This window comes from Manis pentadactyla, chromosome 6 (assembly GCF_030020395.1).
Source record: "Manis pentadactyla isolate mManPen7 chromosome 6, mManPen7.hap1, whole genome shotgun sequence".
Classification (NCBI taxonomy): domain Eukaryota; kingdom Metazoa; phylum Chordata; class Mammalia; order Pholidota; family Manidae; genus Manis; species Manis pentadactyla.
In genome coordinates, this window is record NC_080024.1 from 111,282,392 (window position 1) to 111,302,657 (window position 20,266).

At 39.1% G+C, this 20,266-nt stretch overlaps 1 protein-coding gene across 7 annotated transcripts in view; it reads right to left on the reverse strand.

The window, feature by feature from the left end:
• Window positions 1-20,266, reverse strand: part of PTPRM (protein tyrosine phosphatase receptor type M) — an 895,627-nt gene that overhangs the window by 443,524 nt on the left and 431,837 nt on the right. For all 7 annotated transcript variants that reach the window (XM_036880717.2, XM_057504052.1, XM_057504051.1 and 4 more), the window contains exon 5: window positions 5,739-5,854. In XM_036880717.2, the coding sequence (XP_036736612.2) occupies window positions 5,739-5,854 (116 nt within the window). The remainder of the gene's footprint in view (window positions 1-5,738; window positions 5,855-20,266) is intronic.

The following is a 20,266-nucleotide window of genomic DNA, read 5'->3' on the forward strand; positions in this document are numbered from 1 at the left end:
AGGACTTCCAGTCTCCAAAACTTGGAGAAATAAACAGGTGTTGTTTAAGCCACCCAGTCTGTGGCAATTTGTTAGAGCAGCCCAAACTAAGACACTGAGTAAGAAGAAAAAGGAAGAAGGTGTCTCTGCAATGTATCAAAAATGAATAAATTGTAGAAGTTACAAGAAGCCCAAACTGAACCAGATGAAGGAGGAGAAGGCGAGGTAGTCCATGTTCCCTGGAAAAGAATGCACATAAGCGACCTTCAGATTTATAAACATCAATTCTAGCTTTGATGATTACTTGTATTTACTGAAAAGCTAAATAGGTTATCATAAATATAAATCTGAAAAAACAGGCTTATGTAGGAAAATAAAATTTAAAGTACCTAAAAAAGAATAATAGTGGGGTCAGAGGGAGAGATAGCTGTGTGAGAAGTGCCCAGCACATAACAAAACCACATATAACACAAAAATATAGCAGATACAACTAATCCTGAAAGAGTGACCAGAAAGAAGGCAGCAACAGACAGCTTACATCTGGGGAAAAGAGAAGACCTCACAGAAAACATGAAGTAGCACTGCCACAATCCAGTGGGACCCAAGTGCTCCACCTACTCCAGCTCACCAGTGGGAGGAAGGAAATGGAACAGGAAGGAAAGAGAAGTCCAGGACTGCTAAATACCCAACCCTAGAAATCAACTCCAGGAACACAAACCCACATTGCAAGGTGCTCTGAAAATTAGAGGGGGTGAAAGCAGAAATAGGTAGAATGCTTGGAGAGACTGAGATTCCAGCCATTCATGGAGAACACATACCCACAACCAGCTGCTCTGGGATGAAAGAACGGTAGGTGCTTTGAAAGACGTCCCAACAGCAAGAGAGCTTCTAAAGGGGCAAGGAGTGCACAGAACTTGGTGCTCAGGAGAAAGGACAGGTGGACAAAATCATCCTGGTACACTCAGCCCTACAGGTTGGGAAATTTCAGGAGCTTCAGGTAAACCATCCCCCTGGTTGGCAATGCAGCCCAAAGCCGCCCTCCCACCCCACATAATATGCACCCTGAAGCTCCTCCCTCCCAGCCAGTACCTGCTAGCAAACCTGCTGCCCCTGCCATCATGCCAGGCCAGCTAGAGGACAGCCCTGCCTATGGCAGCTACAGGGGCAAAACACAGAAGCTGCTATCTGCACACTTGACTTACTGGCCCTGGCAGTGGAGGCAGACACTGCAGCGGGGAAGCAAGAAAGAGCCCTGTCCTGCCAACAGGCATAAGAGCTGCTCCCCTGCAACCCCCCATTGTTCCAGGGGCTGGGCAGCTCCAAAGAGTAGAGCTCCTGGGAACTAGAGGGCACTACCTAAACAAAGTTATCATTCCATATTATTCAGTAGAAATGAAATGGCAAAAGAACTTTGTTCAATCCAAAATAACTCAAACACCAGAAAGAGGGCTCAGTGAAACTGAAATAACCAATCTTCTTGATAAAGATTTCAAAATAAATATCATAAACATGCTAACAAAACTATAGAAAATTTCAAGATATCAGGGATGACTTCAAGAGAGAGATAGAAACTTTTAAAAATACAGTATTTGAAATGAAACATACAATGGAGAAATTTAAAAGCAGACTAGAAGAGGTAGAGGAAATGGGAAGTGGAATAGAAATTAGAGAACAGGAATACAAAGAAGCTGAGGCACAGAGAGAAAAGAGGATCTCCACAGCTGAAAGAGTAATAAGACATCTCTGTGACCAATCCAAATGGAACAATATTCGCATTAAAGGAGTACGAGAAGAAGAAGAGGAAAAAAGAAATAATTGTCTTGAAGAAATAATTGCTGAAAACTTCCCCAATCTGGGGAAGGATATAGTCTCTCAGGCCATGAAAGTCCACAGATCTCCCAACACAAGGGACCCATGGAGGACAACAGCAAGACATATAATAATTAAAATGGCAAATATCAAGGACAAGGAAAGAGTAGTAAAAGCAGCCAGAGAGAGAAAAAAGATTACCTACAAAGGAAAACCTATCAGACTATCATCAGACTTCTCAGCAGAAACCTTACAGGCCTGAATGGAGTGGCATGATACATTTAATGCAATGAAACAGAAGGGCCTTGAACAAAGAATACTGTATACAGCAAGATTATCATTTAAATTTGAAGGAGGGATTAAACAATTCCCAGATAAGCAAAAGGTGAGGGAATTTACCTCTCACAAACCAACTCTACAGTGATTTTAAAGGGACTGTTGCAGATGGAAGTGCCCCTAAGGTTAAATAGCTGTTACCAGAGAAAATAAAACCACAGTAAAGGAAGTAGCCTAATGAATTACTAAGCAAATGCAAAATTAAGGCAGCTATCCAGAAAGTCAGTCAAGGACACTAAAAGGACAGAATATGACACCTAACATATAAAGAGTGAAAGAGGAAGAAAAATAAGGGAGAAAAAAAAAGAATCTTTAGATGGTGTTTATAAAACATAATAGGCAAGTTAAGTTAGACTATTACATAGAAAAAAGCTGCCCTTGAACCTTTTGTAACCAAGAATCCAAAGCCCACAATGGCAATAAGTACATATCTATCAATAATCACCCTAAATGTAAATTGACTGAATGCACCAATCAAAAGACATAGTGCAAACAAAACTTAAAAAAAAAAAAAAAAGACATAAGGTTACAGAATGGATAAAAAAGCAAGATCCATCTATAAGAGACTCCATTCAAATGCAAAAACATAAACAGACTAAAAGTGAAGGGATGCAAAAAGATATTTCATGCAAACAATAGGGAGAAAAAAGCAGGAGTTGCAGTACTTGTATCAGACAAAAAAAGACTTCAAAACAAAGAAAGTAACAAGAGACAAAGAAGGGCATTTTATAATGATAAAGGGGTCAGTCTAACAGGAGGATATAACCATTATGAATATCTATGTACCCAACATAGGAGAACCTAAATATGTGAAACAAATATTAGCAGAATTAAAGGGGGAAATAGAATGCAATGTATTCATTTTAGGAGACTCCAACACACCACTCACTCCAAAGGACAGATCCATCAGACAGAAAATAAGTAAGGAGATAGAGGCACTGAACAACACATTAGAACAGATAGACCTAACAGACATCTACACAACACTCTACACAAAAGCAACAGGATACATATTCTCCTCAAGTGCACATGGAACATTTTCCAGAATACGTCACATCCTAAGCCACAAAAAGAGCCTCAGTGAATTTAAAAATACTGAAATTGCACCAACCAACTTCTTAGACCACAAAAGTGTGAAACTAGAAATAAACTGTGCAAAGCAAACAAAAAAGCCCACAATAATAGGGCGGCTTAACAACATGCTCCTAAATAACCAATGGATCAATGACCAAATTAAAACAGAGATCAAGCTATATATGGAGACAAATGAAAACAATAGCTCAATCCCCCAACTTCTGTGGAATGCAGATATCAGAGGAACGTATATAGTAATATTGGCCTATGTCAAGAAAGAAGAAAAATCCCAAATGAACAGTATAAACTCACAATTAATGAAACTAGAAAAAGAAGAACAAATGAGAAGATCAGTAAGGAGATTTTCTGTTTCTTCATGGGTCATTCTTGGAAGGTTGTATTTTTCTAGAAAGTTGTCTATTTCTTCTAGGTTATCCAATTTATTAGTACATAATATTTCAAAGTATTCTCTAAAAATTCTTTGCATTTCTGTGGTATCCATAGTGATTTTTCTTTTCTCATTTCTGATTCTGTTTGTGTGTGTAGACTCACACACACACAGTCAGTAGAAGGAGGGACATAATAAAGATCAGAGAAAAAATAAATAAAATTGAGAAGAATAAACAATAGAAAGAATTAATGAAACCAAGAGATGGTTCTTTGAGAAAATAAACAAAATAGATAAACCCATAGCCAGACTTACCAAGAAAAAAAGAGAGTCTACATATTGTAATAACTCTATATGCTGATAGTCATATACTTATGGTGAGAATTTGATATGAAAATGTACATAAACATTGAATCACTATGATATACATCTGAAACTAATGTAATATTGTATGTCTACTGCATTTCAATAAAAATAAATAATCTTGGTTTAGGCCAGACATTTTTACAAAACTTCTCATGTGATTTTATAGTGGGGTCAGGGTTGAGAACTCTTATTTAGACCCTTTTTCAAAATAATATCAAACAGTCCCTAAGAAAATAATTTTCACTCTATAAAATCAAGAATCTAAAATAACTGGGAAATGGGATAAAAATTTTTTTTAAATGTGTCAAATACTGAAGACCAGGGTCAAGCTCTTCAGTTAGTGATTATAAAACTTTTAGAGGGAAGGAAAAAGTACAGATGAATCTGGTACATATAATTTCATTCCTCTGCATCCATTTCTCCTCCCTAGTGAGGGGGACTGTCTTACAAGGATAGTAAGATATGAGGAAAGAGAGTGACATTAACGTAGAAGGGTGAGGATTGTGCCAAGGGCCCAGCAGTTTCTAAGACACCTCCTGAAGAATATACTCTCCATCTGTCAACACCTTACTGACCAGCCTTGGGATAGCACGTTTGGTTGTCTTCCATTTCTCCAGAAGCGGAGGAATAAAAATGACCATTATTTTAGTTGCAATGACTTAAAGGTAAAAGGGATTTAAGAATTAGAGTGGCACACCCCTGTGGCATATCACAGTCTATTACACTGCAGAAAAGGCCTGGCAGGAGGTGGAGAGGCAGTGCATACAGAGGAAGAGTCCGTGTGCATGAAGGGGAGGCAAGGTGAGGTGAAACAGGTCTACAGAGGGGTGAGAAAACAGAGCAACTCAGTGGCAAACTAAAATAAGTAAATGATTAGCCAAACCTACACAAATCCAATCTGGAAGGAAAGGAAGGGTGTACACAGCACTAGTCAAGGTGAAGCATTAGTAGCCTGCAGATTAATACTTAAAAGGAGGAAACAAGAATCAAATTGGAGAATACCATGGGGGCATGGGGAAGGGAGAGAGGGCATTGGAATCAAACCCCAGACCTAAAGAAATGGGTGGTTGGAGGGAACAAGTCAGTTCATCTCTGACATTGTGTCAGAATTCCTGACACCATGGACATACATATCCATGAAAGTATTCACCATGCAAAATACATATGGCACAGTTTAAAAGGCTGTGAAACAAGACCAACAAATTATTATTTTTTATATTTAAAATGTTTATGTAGTATATTATATATTGTCTATTTAATAATTAAATTAAAATATCTACCTAAATGCTCAAAAATAAAATATGTGTTATTAATATTTAACATTAGGCTTATTGCTATATAAATCAAAATTATAAAAAGGCCTATAAACTTTGTGTGTGTGTGTGTGTGTGTGTGTGTGTGTGTGTGTGAGAGTGAGTGAATGAGAGGGAGAGAGATTCTTTGGATTTTTCTCAAGAGGAAGAGTACGGGGATGTACTGTATTTGGTACTTTAATAAACTGCTCTAAAAGGAATTTGACAACCAGATCTTCAAAGCAAGATGCCTAAGCAGAAGCGAAGAGAGAAAACAGAAATGCTAAAAAAGGTCTGTGAAGAACAAAACTTAGCTTATCAAGAATTTTAGTAATCTGGCCACTTACTAATAAAGATGGAAAGAATCAGGAAAACTCCTCCTAGCATCATTTCCACTACAGACCTGAGGTGGACCCACCTCTCCGGCCCCTCCCCAGGGGCCTGTATCCTTCCCGCTGGGCTGTAGGTGAACCGGTGGCAGTGAATTTCCATACCTGTAACCAGAGCCTGTCTCCTGCCGCGGTCCTGCCGATGGCACTGCACTGGAAGGTGGCAGACTGGCCAGCATTGACCTCCACGTTCTGAATCCGCAGGAAGTGGGGAGTTTTGGCTGTGTGAAGAAGAATTAAAAAACATTAAAAGGGGAGATCTGTAATTGATATGTCACTTTTTGCATCTATCTGCAATTTCAGGCCTTTCCATATGGTTTACCTTTGAAGAAAATAATGTGTTTGCTTATAAGAACTTTAAAGGTTTCATTTTGATTGTAAAAGATATAATGGAAGGCTTTGGTGTGCTCTGTAAAAGAAAAAAAAGCTGAGCATTCTGGGATAGAACCAAACAGAAAGAAGATATTTTATTGTTCCTGCTGTGTAAATTATCATCGCTCAGCAGTCTTCTTGTAATAACAGATCTGTATTAATAAAGATTATACTGAAGCCTAATTGATGTTTTGAACAAAAACATATTAGATATTTATACTAGCAACATGAAAAGAACAGTAAGAAGTTAAATGATGTTGTCAAGGAAACTTTTTAAGCCAAGTACAAAGCTGTGGGTAATACATATTTTAATACAACTAATTGGTATGCAGCATTACTTGTGTGATACTTCCCAGCTACCAAAAATACTATCCCTATAGTATCCCTGGGACTGCCATAGCATGGCAGATTTTGCTGAATTTTATTTCCAATTTAAGAAGAAAGAATGATTCCAAATGCTAAACAACATTAAGTCTCATAATATACTTGCCCATAGGGGACAGCTGTTAAATAAAAGATAATTCTACTTGATCTGAGAAGCCCAGGCCAATTTCTGCAAACACACTGAAAACATGTGTCAAGGAACTGTAATGACAGGTCAGGAGTTAAATTTTATGATAAATCGTATATTTAGGAAAAAAGTTCTCTTATCACAATCATAGAATGAAAGAGTAGCAAGGAAGGGGAGGGGAGAATTAGGGAGACAAAAGGAAGAGAACAGGATAATAGTATTTTCTAGAGGAATAGATAAATCTAGACAATAACTAGGATGAATTTTGTATGACTTGTCAACTTTTCCCCATTGCCTATATGTCTTTAGGACATATCTAGGCACTTTCAAAGAATGGTGCACCACTATTGGGGACCCAAAAATGACAAATCAGCACTAGTATTAGCCTGTGTAGAACATCATTAGGAATGAAAGTGGGTTAGAACCAAAGAACAAAGGAAAATTCATTTTAATATAATTAACATATTAGAATTAGGCAAACTCCATTCACTCATTTGGAGACCACTGATAATTCAGGCAATGTATTCATGATGCTTAGCATGCAAAATGTCCTAAATAACTTCTAAAAAAGCAGTATAACTGTGGGTCATTGTTTCTATCTAATATATGAACTTAAAACCCTATGAATTATTTGTTTACTAACCATCAAATTACCCTTGGTCAAGAATGACATGATTCTCTGTTTCTTTAGAGATCTTTGTAAAAAGTCCATAAGTCAATTTTCTCTTTTACTCTGCTCCTAAAAAGTGGAAAGAACCACTGCTTTTAGAAAATGGAAAAAAGATAACATATTTGAGCATTTATGTGCCAGAGACTTTTCCACTGAATACTCACAAATTTTCTGTGAAATAGGAGTTTCTTTCCATTTTTTTTTTTCTGTTCACAGGAATCCTTATTTTATTAATGGAACACAGATTATTTATACATCACTGTTTGCCATATATCATTCTTATTAACAATTGAAAAGGAAAATACACATGAAATGCATTGATTAAGACATTCCTAACACATCTTCACATGTAGGGTTGATTTCCAAATCCCTTTTAAAAATTTAATTTAATATCATTTTATTTTGCAGTAAAACATGTACCATGAGGTCTACTCTCTAAAGTTTTTTTTGAGAGGGCATCTCTCATATTTATTGATCAAATGGTTGTTAACAACAATAAAATTCTGTATAGGGGACTCAGTGCACAATCATTAATCAACCCCAAGCCTAATTCTCAACAGTCTCCAATCTTCTGAGGCATAACGGACAAGTTCTTACATGGTGAACAAATTCTTACATAGTGAGTAAGTTCTTACATGGTGAACAGTGCAAGGGCATTCATCACAGAGAGTTTCTTTCCATTTTACAGATGAGGGGAACTTGTGGGTACCTGGCTAGAGTGTCAGAACCAGAGTATAAAGTCTGGTCCACCTAATTGCAAAGGCCAGGCATAGCTCACAGGGCCACACTGCCTCTGCAAGCCTTCCCACCCACCAGAGTCAGCCTTCTGCATGCTCTTCCTCCTCCTGGGAGTGGCTCCCCATCTGACCATTGGGATCTGAAATTCTTTCACGACCCTTCTCAAATGTGCTTCCTTCCACGAAGCTTCAGTGAATTCTCTCACTTTGCTGTTAGACCCTTCCAATACCACGTATCTTCTGCCTCACATATTACAGTTCTTGGAATGACTCCTTGCTGAGACTATTGGGATGACACTCATTGTTGTCTTAATCACCTGTACGTGTAATAAACAGCACTTGATACTAATGCTGCTCACATAGCAGATACTCAATATGATAACTAAATTGAATTCACATTGTTTAAAGTTAATAAAACCACATATATCCATGAAATTACTTGTAATTTCAACTTCTGTAGAATTCTACTCTCCTACCTCACCTCTGATACAAATGAAGAAACTTATACGATACAAAAATCTGTAAAAATTATTACTTTAGATTTACATATGCCAGAATTGCCCAACATGAATAAGGATCAATAAGAATTTGAGTTTCAGCTAAATTAATAGGACTACAATGGAAGCTCAAAAGCTGTTTTCTTGTCAAGGAAACTGAAGCAAATTGAGCCTTCCTGTTCTAATCCAACACAATACATCCATTACAATACATATGTCATCAATTGGAAACTTTTCACTGTTTTTTCACCTGTAAAATAATTTTAAGCATATTATCCCTAGCCACATTCATATCGAACTACACTATGTACACACATTAGCAAAAAGGAAAACGATGGAAGTAGCAAATCCTCTGTTCACCAGTGTATTTACACAACAGAATTCACAGGAATTCTGAAGTAGCTGATCAGAGAACTTCATGTTCTCCAATCTCAGTACATACACACACACACCCCTGCACTGCTAACTCCTTAGGGAATTGATAGATCAATTTCCTGTCAACTATCCTGAACCACCTGGTGTCGCCCTGTCCAGGGGACCCCAGCCCCTCACCATTCAGCCCTCACCTTCTACCAAAATGCTTTCCTCAGATAACCTAAAAGGCCCTCATTGGCCTAACAGCCTTCTTTTCTTCCTCTTCCTGACTTATCTCCTAGCAACGAGAAATGCTTTTAGTTACACTGAATTTTTTTCAAAACTTCTCCAAAAACTTTCAAAATTCTATTTTCAAAGTAATTTTCCTGCAGCTTTTTCCTTTGCTCATTCTTCTTCATTTATTTATTTATTTTTTTGGAATCCTTACAGAACATCAGAAAGCATGCATGCTCCTCCCATAAACACAAATTTGTCTTAGAGTTTTCAGACTGTATGTGCTCCCTGATCAGTGCCTTCCACGCCCACAGAGTCAACAACCTGCAACCAGGCAAGAACTCCCAAGCATACCGCCAACATGCACTAAAAAACTTAGAACAGGGAATGACACTTCTGAGGCTCTCAGAAATAAGGAACCTGTGAAAGCCTCACTGAGCTACCCAGTTGCCAGCCACAGAGAAATTATGCATTATCAGGAGTCTTAGAACCACTCCAGTCAACTAACTATGTCCCCTACAAAAACTGACAGGCCCCTCCAAAGTCAAACCTGACATCATGCTGCACTCCAAACAAAGGGCACCCACACCAAGGAAAACCACAGCCTCTAGAGCCTGCTGTGAACAGCTCTGTCCTGGAGCAAGAGTCCACTGCTGGAGTCACACCAGGATGCAAGCTGAGAAGCCAGGTGTGCTCTGAGGGTAAACAATACTGTGGGAAACTGCTGTCAAAGAAGAACAGGTTTTTAAAAGCAGGCCCTTCCACTGGGGCACAGGGAAAGGGTAGGGGAAACTGACAATGACAGCTGACTTCAAATTTTTTGAGATAGACCCATTATGCAGAAACTATGGAGAAGCATGTTTCCTCAAAGGTAAAGAAGGATTTTATAACACTTGGGCTGACAGAACATAGTATGGGCTGGCCAGTGAGGGAGCCATTTGTGGAAGTAAAATTGGCAGTTGGTCTGGAAGAAAGGTGGGAAGCCTGGGCACCCCCTTTGCAACTGGCATCCTACTGACTGTTGCCAGCTCTCAAGGGGTTTATTCAAACCGAGATGAAGGGTCTCAACCTGTGAGGGCCCTTGTCACCTGTTCCCCTATTGCCTTGGTAGTAATCCATCTGTGCCAATGGGGTCCTTTCTTTCTGCTTGGATACCTTGAGTGTGGAGATTGCATTTGCTGCACCCTCTTTGGGGACACCCTTGGCATCCACAGTTCAAGCACATAAAGGCTTATGGTTTGAGTCACATTGGAATGAGTGTACTCTCTGAAGCTGGGTTAGAATCCCAGGCTCCTTTGATTGCAAGGTGACTTTTGGGCTGGAAGTTCTGCCTGGTTTTGGTTTTGAGACCTTATCTCTCCTTAGCTGATGTTGCTTCTCTCATGGGACTGTTCAGTCAACTGAAATCTCCCTTTCTCAAATCTCTGCTGTGTCCTGCTGGTACAGCACTAACTCTGTCTGCTTCCTTTCTTGTTGGCATAGCCTTACTAAGAATAATTTAGAACTTCAAAGGCTCCTTTGAGAAAATTTAAATCTTTCAAACTGGCTCTTAAATACTCTGTCCCCTTGACCAACTTCCTTTTTCCCATGGATTGTTATCCACACGCCTGGATAGTAGTATATCTCACTAATGGTGCCCTCTCCCGTCCAGCTCATGGCCTCCTAACTCTGCTTGCCTCTTTCTACAGGTCACTATAACAAGTTGGGTCTCTAATATATGATGTTTGGGTGTATAGCCATCATTCATGATAACTCAGGTTAAAGGGGTGCTACTCTTGAGGTGTAGTCTGCTGCACCCCCACCCCAAAGTGGTTAAGCCCAGGGTCCATTCTGAGCCTGTACTGAAAGGTTGTTAATTGTTTTGAGTATCACCCCTGGTATATCAACACATAGATAAGCTACTAAACTTTAAGTTAAAACAGATTCCCCTAAAGGTCCATCACAAATTCTTCATGTGCTACTAATGGGTGTCTTAGGCTTCGGCTTCTTACCCTGCACCCCCCTTCCTCTCCTCCCTACCTCCCAAGGCTGCCAAGATTCTTCAAATCCCTCTTCCTTTTCTATGTACCATAGCTGAGTCTCTCAGGTTTCCTAAGTAAGAGGGCCCATCAGGGTGCTGTGGGAACAGCAGAGTTCTGTATCTAACCCCCATCCTCGGGATGCAGAACTGCAAGAAACCTTTTCTTTCCTAAAGTAACCTTTTTCTTCCCACCATAATCATTAGAGATGTGCAGGCCTTCAAAGGCTTCCATTCTTTCTGAGTAGCACATGGGGAAAGCTAAGATACATTTAGTTTGGAACGTCAAGAGTAAGCTTCCCATAGTCTAAATTCATTTACAGAAAATGAATTCCAAATCTTGAAAATTTCAGTTCATTCCTTATCAATCATGTCAAGAAAAATTTTTTGGAAGAGCAAGGGTGGGCTACCCAGATAGTATTTTCTTCTTTAAAAAATAATATAGAAAGGCGGAGCAAAGATGGTGGCGTGAGTAGAGCAGCAGAAATCTCCTCCCAAAACCACATATATCTATGAAAATATAACAAAGACAACTGTTCCTAGAATAGAGACCAGAGGACATAGGACAACATCCAGACCACATCCACACCTGCGAGAACCCAGCGCCTCGCGAAGGGGGTCAGATACAAACACCAGCCCCGCGGGACTGAGCGCCCCTCCCCCCAGCTCCCGGTGGGAGAAGAGGAGGCAGAGCAGGAGGGAGAGGGAGCCCAGGACTGCTGAACACCCAGCCCCAGCAATCTGGACCAGAGTGCAGACACAGTGCATACGTGGGGCCGTGGATACTAGGGAAACAGGACAGCAAGACACATAAGCCGGTGCCTGAGGCCGGCACCGGAGAAATAAGAAACGGGAGTCGCCATTTTTTTTTCTCTTTTTTTTGGTGAGTGCTCTTTGGAAGTCTCAAAGGGACAGGGACCCCAATACTAGGGAAACAGGGCAGCAAGACCGGCTGAGCAGGTGCCTGAGGCCGGTGCCTGAGGACAAAGAAAAGAGAGCAGTTTTTTTTGTTTGTTTGTTTGTTTTTGTTGTTGTTGTTTTGGTTTGGCGAGTGCTTTTTGGAAGTCTTAAAGGGGCAGGGCGGGACACTTAATCCAGAGGTAGGGAATCTGGGAATCTCTGGGCACTCTAACCTCCTGGGCAGCAGGGAGCACGGAGGCCCCTTACAGAGATAAATAGCCTCCCAGCCGCTCCCCCATCCAACGGGGCTCCACCATTTTGGAGTAGCTGCCCGAGCCAGGCCACGCCCACAGCAACAGCGGAGATTAACTCCATAGCAGCCGGGCAGGAAGCAGAAGCCCTGTCTGTGCACAGCTGCCCAGCACAAGCCACTAGAGGTCGCTGTTCTCCCAGGAGAGGAGGGCCACAAACCAACAAGAAGGAAAGCCCTTCCAGCCGTCACTCGTGCCAGCACTGCAAACTATCTCTATCACCATGAAAAGGCAAAATTACAGGCAGACAAAGATCACAGAGTAAACACCTGAGAAGGAGACAGAACAAACCAGTCTTCCTGAAAAAGAATTCAAAATAAAAATCATGAACATGCTGACAGAGATGCAGAGAAAAATGCAAGAGCAATGCGATGAAGTCCGGAGAGAGATCACAGATGCCAAGAAGGAGATCACAGAAGTGAAACAAACCCTGGAAGGATTTATGAGCAGAATGGATAATATGCAAGAGGCCATTGAAGGAATAGAAACCAGAGAACAAGAACGCATAGAAGCTGACATAGAGAGAGATGAAAGGATCTCTAGTAACGAAACAATACTAAGAGAACTGTGTGACAAATCCAAAAGGAACAATATCCATATTATAGGGGTACCAGAAGAAGAAGAGAGAGGAAAAGGGATAGAAAGTGTCTTTGAAGAAATAATTGCTGAAAACTTCCCCAAACTGGGGGAGGAAATAATCGAACAGACGACGGAAATACACAGAACCCCCAACAGAAAGGATCCAAGCAGGACAAAACCAAGACGCAAAATAATTAAAATGGCAAAGATCGAGGACAAAGAAAGAGTTTTAAAGGCAGCTAGAGAGAAAAAGGTCACCTATAAAGGAAAACCCATCAGGCTATCATCAGACTGCTCGACAGAAACGCTACAGGCCAGAAGAGAATGGCATGATATATTTAATACAATGAAACAGAAGGGCCTTAAACCAAGGATACTGTATCCGGCATGACTATCATTTAAATATGATGGCGGGATTAAACAATTCCCAGACAAGCAAAAGCTGAGGGAATTTGCTTCCCACAAACCACCTCTACAGGCCATCTTACAGGGACTACTCTAGATGGGAGCACTCCTAAAAAGAGAAAAGAACAAAACACCCAACATATGAAGAAAGGAGGAGGAGGAATAAGAAGGGATAGAAGAAAAGAATCTCCAGACAGTGTATATAACAGCTCAATAAGTGAGCTAAGTTAGGCAGTAAGATACTAAAGAGGCTAACCTTGAACCTTTGGTAACCACGAATTTAAAGCCTACAATGGCAATAAGTACATATCTCTCAATAGTCACCCTAAATGTAAATGGACTTAATGCACAAATCAAAAGACACAGAGTAACAGAATGGATAAAAAAGCCAGACCCATTTATATGCTGCTTACAAGAAACTCACCTCAAACCCAAAGACATGCACAGACTAAAAGTCAAGGGATGGAAAAACATATTTCAGGCAAACAACAGCGAGAAGAAAGGAGGGGTTGCAGTGCTAATATCAGAAAAAATAGACTTCAAAACAAGGAAAGTAACAAGAGATAAAGAAGGACACTACATAATGATAAAGGGCTCAGTCAAACAAGAGGATATAACCATTCTAAATATAGATGCACCCAACACAGGAGCACCAGCATATGTGAAACAAATACTAACAGAACTAAAGGGGGAAATAGACTGCAATGCATTCATTTTAGGAGACTTCAACACACCACTCACCTCAAAAGATAGATCCACTGGCAGAAAATAAGTAAGGACACAGAGGCACTGAACAACACACTAGAACAGATGGACCTAATAGACATTTATAGAACTCTACATCCAAAAGCAACAGGATATACATTCCTCTCAAGTGCACATGGAACATTCTCCAGAATAGATCACATACTAGCTCACAAAAAGAGCTTGAGTAAATTTCAAAATATTGAAATTCTACCAACCAATTTTTCAGACCACAAAGGTATAAAACTAGAAATAAATTCTACAAAGAAAACAAAAAGGCTCACAAACACATGGAGACTTAACAACATGCTACTAAATAATCAATGGATCAACGAACAAATCAAAATAGAGATCAAGAAATATATAGAAACAAATGACAACAAAAACACAAAGCCCCAACTTCTGTGGGACGCAGCGAAAGCAGTCTTAAGAGGAAAGTATATAGCAATCCAGGCACACTTGAAGAAGGAAGAACAATCCCAAATGAACAGTCTAACATCACAATTCTCAAAACTGGAAAAAGAAGAACAAATGAGGCCTAAAGTCAGCAGAAGGAGGGACATAATAAAGATCAGAGAAGAAATAAACAAAATTGAGAAGAATAAAACAATAGCAAAAATCAATGAAACCAAGACTTGGTTCTGTGAGAAAATAAACAAAATAGATAAGCCTCTAGCCAAACTTATTAAGAGAAAAAGAGAATCAACACAAATCAACAGAATCAGAAATGAGAACAGAAAAATAACGATGGACCCAACAGAAATACAAAGAATTATTAGAGGCTACTATGAAAATCTATATGCCAACAAGCTGGAAAACCTAGAAGAAATGGACAACTTCCTAGAAAAATACAACCTTCCAAGACTGACCAAGGAAGAAACACAAAAGTTAAACAAACCAATTATGAGGAAAGAAATTGAAACAGTAATCAAAAAACTACCCAAGAAAAAAACCCCCGGGCCAGATGGATGTACCTCGGAATTTTATCAGACAAACAGAGAAAACATAATACCCATTCTCATTAAAGTTTTCCAAAAAATAGAAGAGGAGGGAATACTCCCAAACCCATTCTCTGAAGCCAACATCACCCTAATATGAAAACCAGGCAAAGACCTCACCAAAAAAGAAAAAAATTACAGACCAATATCCCTGATGAATGTAGATGCAAAAATACTCAATAAAATATTAGCAAACCGAATTCAAAGGTATATCAAAAGGATCATACACCATAACCAAGTGGGATTCATCCCAGGGATGCAAGGATGGTACAATATTCAAAAATCCATCAAGATCATCCACCCTATCAAAAAAAGAAAGACAAAAACCACATGATCATCTCCATAGATGCTGAAAAAGCATTTGATAAAATTCAACATCCATTCATGATAAAAACTCTCAGCAAAATGGGAACAGAGGGCAAGTACCTCAACATAATAAAGGCCATATATAATAAACCCACAGCCAACATTATACTGAATAGCGAGAAGCTGAAAGCTTTTCCTCTGAGAACGGGAACTGTACAGGGATGCCCACTCTCCCCACTGTTATTTAACATAGTACTGGAGGTCCCAGCCACGGCAATCAGACAAAACAAAGAAATACAAGGAATCCAGATTGGGAAAGAAGAAGTTAAACTGTCACTATTTGCAGATGATATGATATTGTACATAAAAAACCCTAAAGACTCCGCTCCAAACTACTAGAACTGATATCGGAATACAGCAAAGTTGCAGGACACAAAATTAACACACAGAAATCTGTAGCTTTCCTATACACTAACAATGAACCAATAGAAAGAGAAATCAGGAAAACAATTCCATTCACAATTGCATCAAAAAGATTAAAATACCTAGGAGTAAACCTAACCAAAGAAGTGAAAGACCTATACCCTGAAAACTACAAGTCACTCTTAAGAGAAATTAAAGGGGACACTAACAAATGGAAACTCATCCCATGCTCATGGCTAGGAAGAATTAATATAATCAAAATGGCCATCCTGCCCAAAGCAATATACAGATTTGATGCAATCCCTATCAAATTACCAGCAACATTCTTCAATGAACTGGAAGAAATAATTCAAAAATTCATATGGAAACACCAAAGACCCTGAATAGCCAAAGCAATCCTGAGAAAGAAGAATAAAGTAGGGGGGATCTCACTCCCCAACTTCAAGCTCTACTACAAAGCCATAGTAGTCAAGACAATTTGGTACTGGCACAAGAACAGAGCCACAGACCAGTGGAACAGATTAGAGACTCCAGACATTAACCCAAACATATATGGTCAATTAATATTTGATAAAGGAGCCATGGACATACAATGGCGAAATGACAGTCTCTTCAACAGATGGTGCTGGCAAAACTGGACGGCTACATGTAGCAAAATGAAACTGGACCATTGTCTAACCCCATACACAAAAGTAAATTCAAAATGGATCAAAGACCTGAATGTAAGTCATGAAACCATAAAACTCTTAGAAAAAAACATAGGCAAAAACCTTTTAGACATAAACATGAGTGAAATCTTCTTGAACATATCTCCCTGGGCAAAGAAAACAACAGCAAAAATGAACAAGTGGGACTATATTAAGCTGAAAAGCTTCTGTACAGCAAAAGACACCATCAATAGAACAAAAAGGAACCCTACAGTATGGGAGAATATATTTGAAAATGACAGATCCGATAAAGGCTTGACGTCCAAAATATATAAAGAGCTCATCCACCTCAATAAACAAAAAACAAACAATCCACTTAAAAAATGGGCAGAGGAACTGAACAGACAGTTCTCCAAAAAAGAAATACAGATGGCCAACAGACACATGAAAAGATGTTCCACATTGCAAATTATCAGAGAAATGCAAATTAAAACTACAATGAGATATCACCTCACACCAGTAAGGATGGCTACCATCCAAAAGACAAACAACAACAAATGTTGGCGAGGCTGTGGAGAAAGGGGAACCCTCCTATGCTGCTGGTGGGAGTGTAAGTTAGTTCAACCATTGTGGAAAGCAGTATGGAGGTTCCTCAAAATGCTCAAAATAAACTTACCATTTGACCCAGGAATACCACTCCTAGGAATTTACCCTAAGAACGCAGCACTCAAGTTTGAAAAAGACAGATGCACCCCTATGTTTATCGCAGCACTATTTACAATAGCCAAGAATTGGAAGCAACCTAAGTGTCCATCAGTAGATGATTGGATAAAGAAAATGTGGTACATATACACAATGGAATATTACTCAGCCATAAGAGGAAAAGAAATCCTACCATTTGCAGCAACATGGATGGAGCTAGAGGGTATTATGTTCAGTGAAATAAGCCAAGCAGAGAAAGAGAAATACCAAATGATTTCACTCATCTGTGGAGTATAAGAACAAAGAAAAAACTGAAAGAAGAAAACAGCAGCAGAATCACAGAACCCAAGAATGGACTAACAGGTACCAAAGGGAAAGGGACTGGGGAGGATGGGTGGGCAGGGAGGGATAAGGGGGGGGATGCCAAAGGGGTGTCTTAAGATTAGCTTGCATAAAGGGGGGTGGTGGGAGAAAGGGGAGGGCTGTACAATACAGAGAAGACAAGTAGTGTTTCTACAGCATTTTGCTATGCTGATGGACAGTGACGGTAAAGGGGATTATAGGGGGGACCTGGTATAGGGGAGAGCCTAGTAAGCATGATATTCTTCATGTAATTGTAGATTAATGATAACAAAAAAAAAAAAGCAGTTCCTGTATGGTGACCTCCAATAAGTTCTTCACAATGGTATAAAGGGCATATCAAAGTGTGAGCAAAGGGTTTGTTTGTGTTTATATAGAGGATCTAAGCCCAATTTGGCTACCCAGAAAATGAAATAAGATACGATATGAAGAAGAAGTTCCAACATCAACATACTCTGGAAGAGTCATTCCAGAAGATGATCATCAAAAAACGTCAACAAAGATCCTGGTGCTGTTGCAGTTGTAGCTGCATTCATCCCACTGGTTCCTGGTATTGCCATTGGAATGAAGAAGGAGATATCTAAGCTGGTCTGCACATACAGTAGAATAACAAATTTGACTGGATCTATAAGGTTGGAACTCAACCAAGAATTAGGAGAAGTGCACGTTGCAGCGCTCGAAAATCTTGAGACTACAGACTATCTACTGCTAAAAGAACATATGGGATGTGAACAGTTCCCAGGAATGTGTTGTTTCAAATTGTCTGATTTTTCTCAAACTATTCAAATTCAGTTAGACAATATCCATCATAGCATAGATAAGTTTTCACAAATGCTTAAGGTGCCTAACTGGTTTTCTTGGTTTCACTGGAGATGGCTGGTAATTGTAGGTCTGCTTTGGTTATGTAACTGTATTCCTATTATGTTAATGTGTGTGCACAATTTAATTAGTAGTTTAAAACCTATACATGCTTAAGTTACTCTACAAAAGATATGTCAAAGAAATAACCAATCTTCCCGTATTTTCTTCCGTCTGCTACTTCTATAGCTTTTCTTCTTCCTTTCTAATTACAATCCTTAAATAGAATTCATGCCTCATATCGAATTTACCAAGTATCATAATTCTTCTAAGTGGTCAAGATACCTCAAGACAAATGCTGGGCATGAAACCCACAGGGCATAAATCTGCAAAGAAGTAAAAAGCTAACCTTTTCAAACAATATGGCTTCTCTCTCACTTACCAACTTTACATTTCCCTGTATGGCCCCAGAAGATGACTGGTTAGCCATAGACCGGTAAGATTCCTCAAGGGAGGAACAACCTAAGACAGGCACAGTCGCAGGGGGGCCATCAGGTGAGAAATTGGGGATCAACAGAGGTGAGGCTTAGAACCTCACCCCCCCTGTTTTGAGAGAAGTTTTCTGCATCCGTGGATGTTTTATTGCCCTTGTCTAGCTTGGATTAACACATAGTCTACAGGCACACACCTGATCATCTACATTTGCTCTCTTACAGCACTAAACTATGTTTTCTACCTTTATCTTACATCTACCTACCACTTCAGCATTTTATTAAAAAAAATATATAATAATAATTATAATAATAAGTGAGAAATTTGGGATTCACATATAAATCAAGTATAAAAATCAAACGAATATTCATATCTGACCTGATTGTTTATAGTTCATAATGCGTGATCAAAACCGAAAGTTTCTGTGATGACTGCCCTTGTATTGTTCACCATGTAAGAACTTATTCACTATGTAAAAACTTGTTCGTTGTGCTTCAGAAGATCGGAGACTGATGAGAATTAGGCTTGGGGTGGATTAATGATTGTGCATTGGGTCCCCTGTACAGAATTTTATTGTCGTTAACTGTTAACAACCATTTGATCAATAAATATGATAGATGCCCTCTCGAAAAAAAAAAAAAAAAGGAGGGAACATGTAAAATTTGAAAAACAAAAACCAAAACAAAAAAAATAATATAGCATTTTTCCAAACTGTTGTAGGAATATTTTCCCCCCAAATCTGAATGGCTTTCTGAAACAACTTACCTAGACCACCTTCAGTTACATATTCATCCTACTAATATGTCTAATATAAGATGTCTAAGATATTTGACATCAATTTAATTCTTTTTCCTAAGATTTGTGATTTAAAGTTTATTTTTCACTTTTAGAAAATATTTTCAATAATATTAAAAATAGAGAAGTACTTCAATTTTCATCATATATACATTTATCACTAAGAAGCAGCTTTTGAAATATGAATGTATGTCTGCACACTTAATTTTTTTTAAATGGAAGCATCTTGTAACCTGTTGAGGAGACACATACCATGTTAACCTAAAGCTTGGACCCTCTGAGGGAGGCTGGGAAATTGAACTTCAATTCATGTAGGCTCATAGTGAATTCAGGAATATTCACACAGATCATTTATTTCCACTAGGTGAGGAGGCAGATGTAAAGTCAAGTCATGAGAACAGCTGAAAGTGGGGTGGAATGGGGAGGACAGTAATGAAAATTTAAAAAAAAATTCCTATTGGAACCAAAAAAGGAAAGGTTCCGGCACCTGGCAAAATCCCTTCTTATGTGGGCTTGTTATATTATTAATGAGCTGCTCTGAGAGATCTGCTGGGAGTTTCTGGCTTTGCATAGGACATCAGAGCAATCCTCTGCTATTAAAGAAATTACATCCTCTAACTCAGTCTACTGGTATCTTCCACCTTTTTGTGGTAATCATGCATAATTTTTAAAAAAGTTAACAAGATACTGCCAGCATTTTTTCTTTTTTAGTATTTATCTAAAACTATTTGAAAATATACATCAATGGTTCTCCATCAGAAGCAATGTCACCACCCAGAGG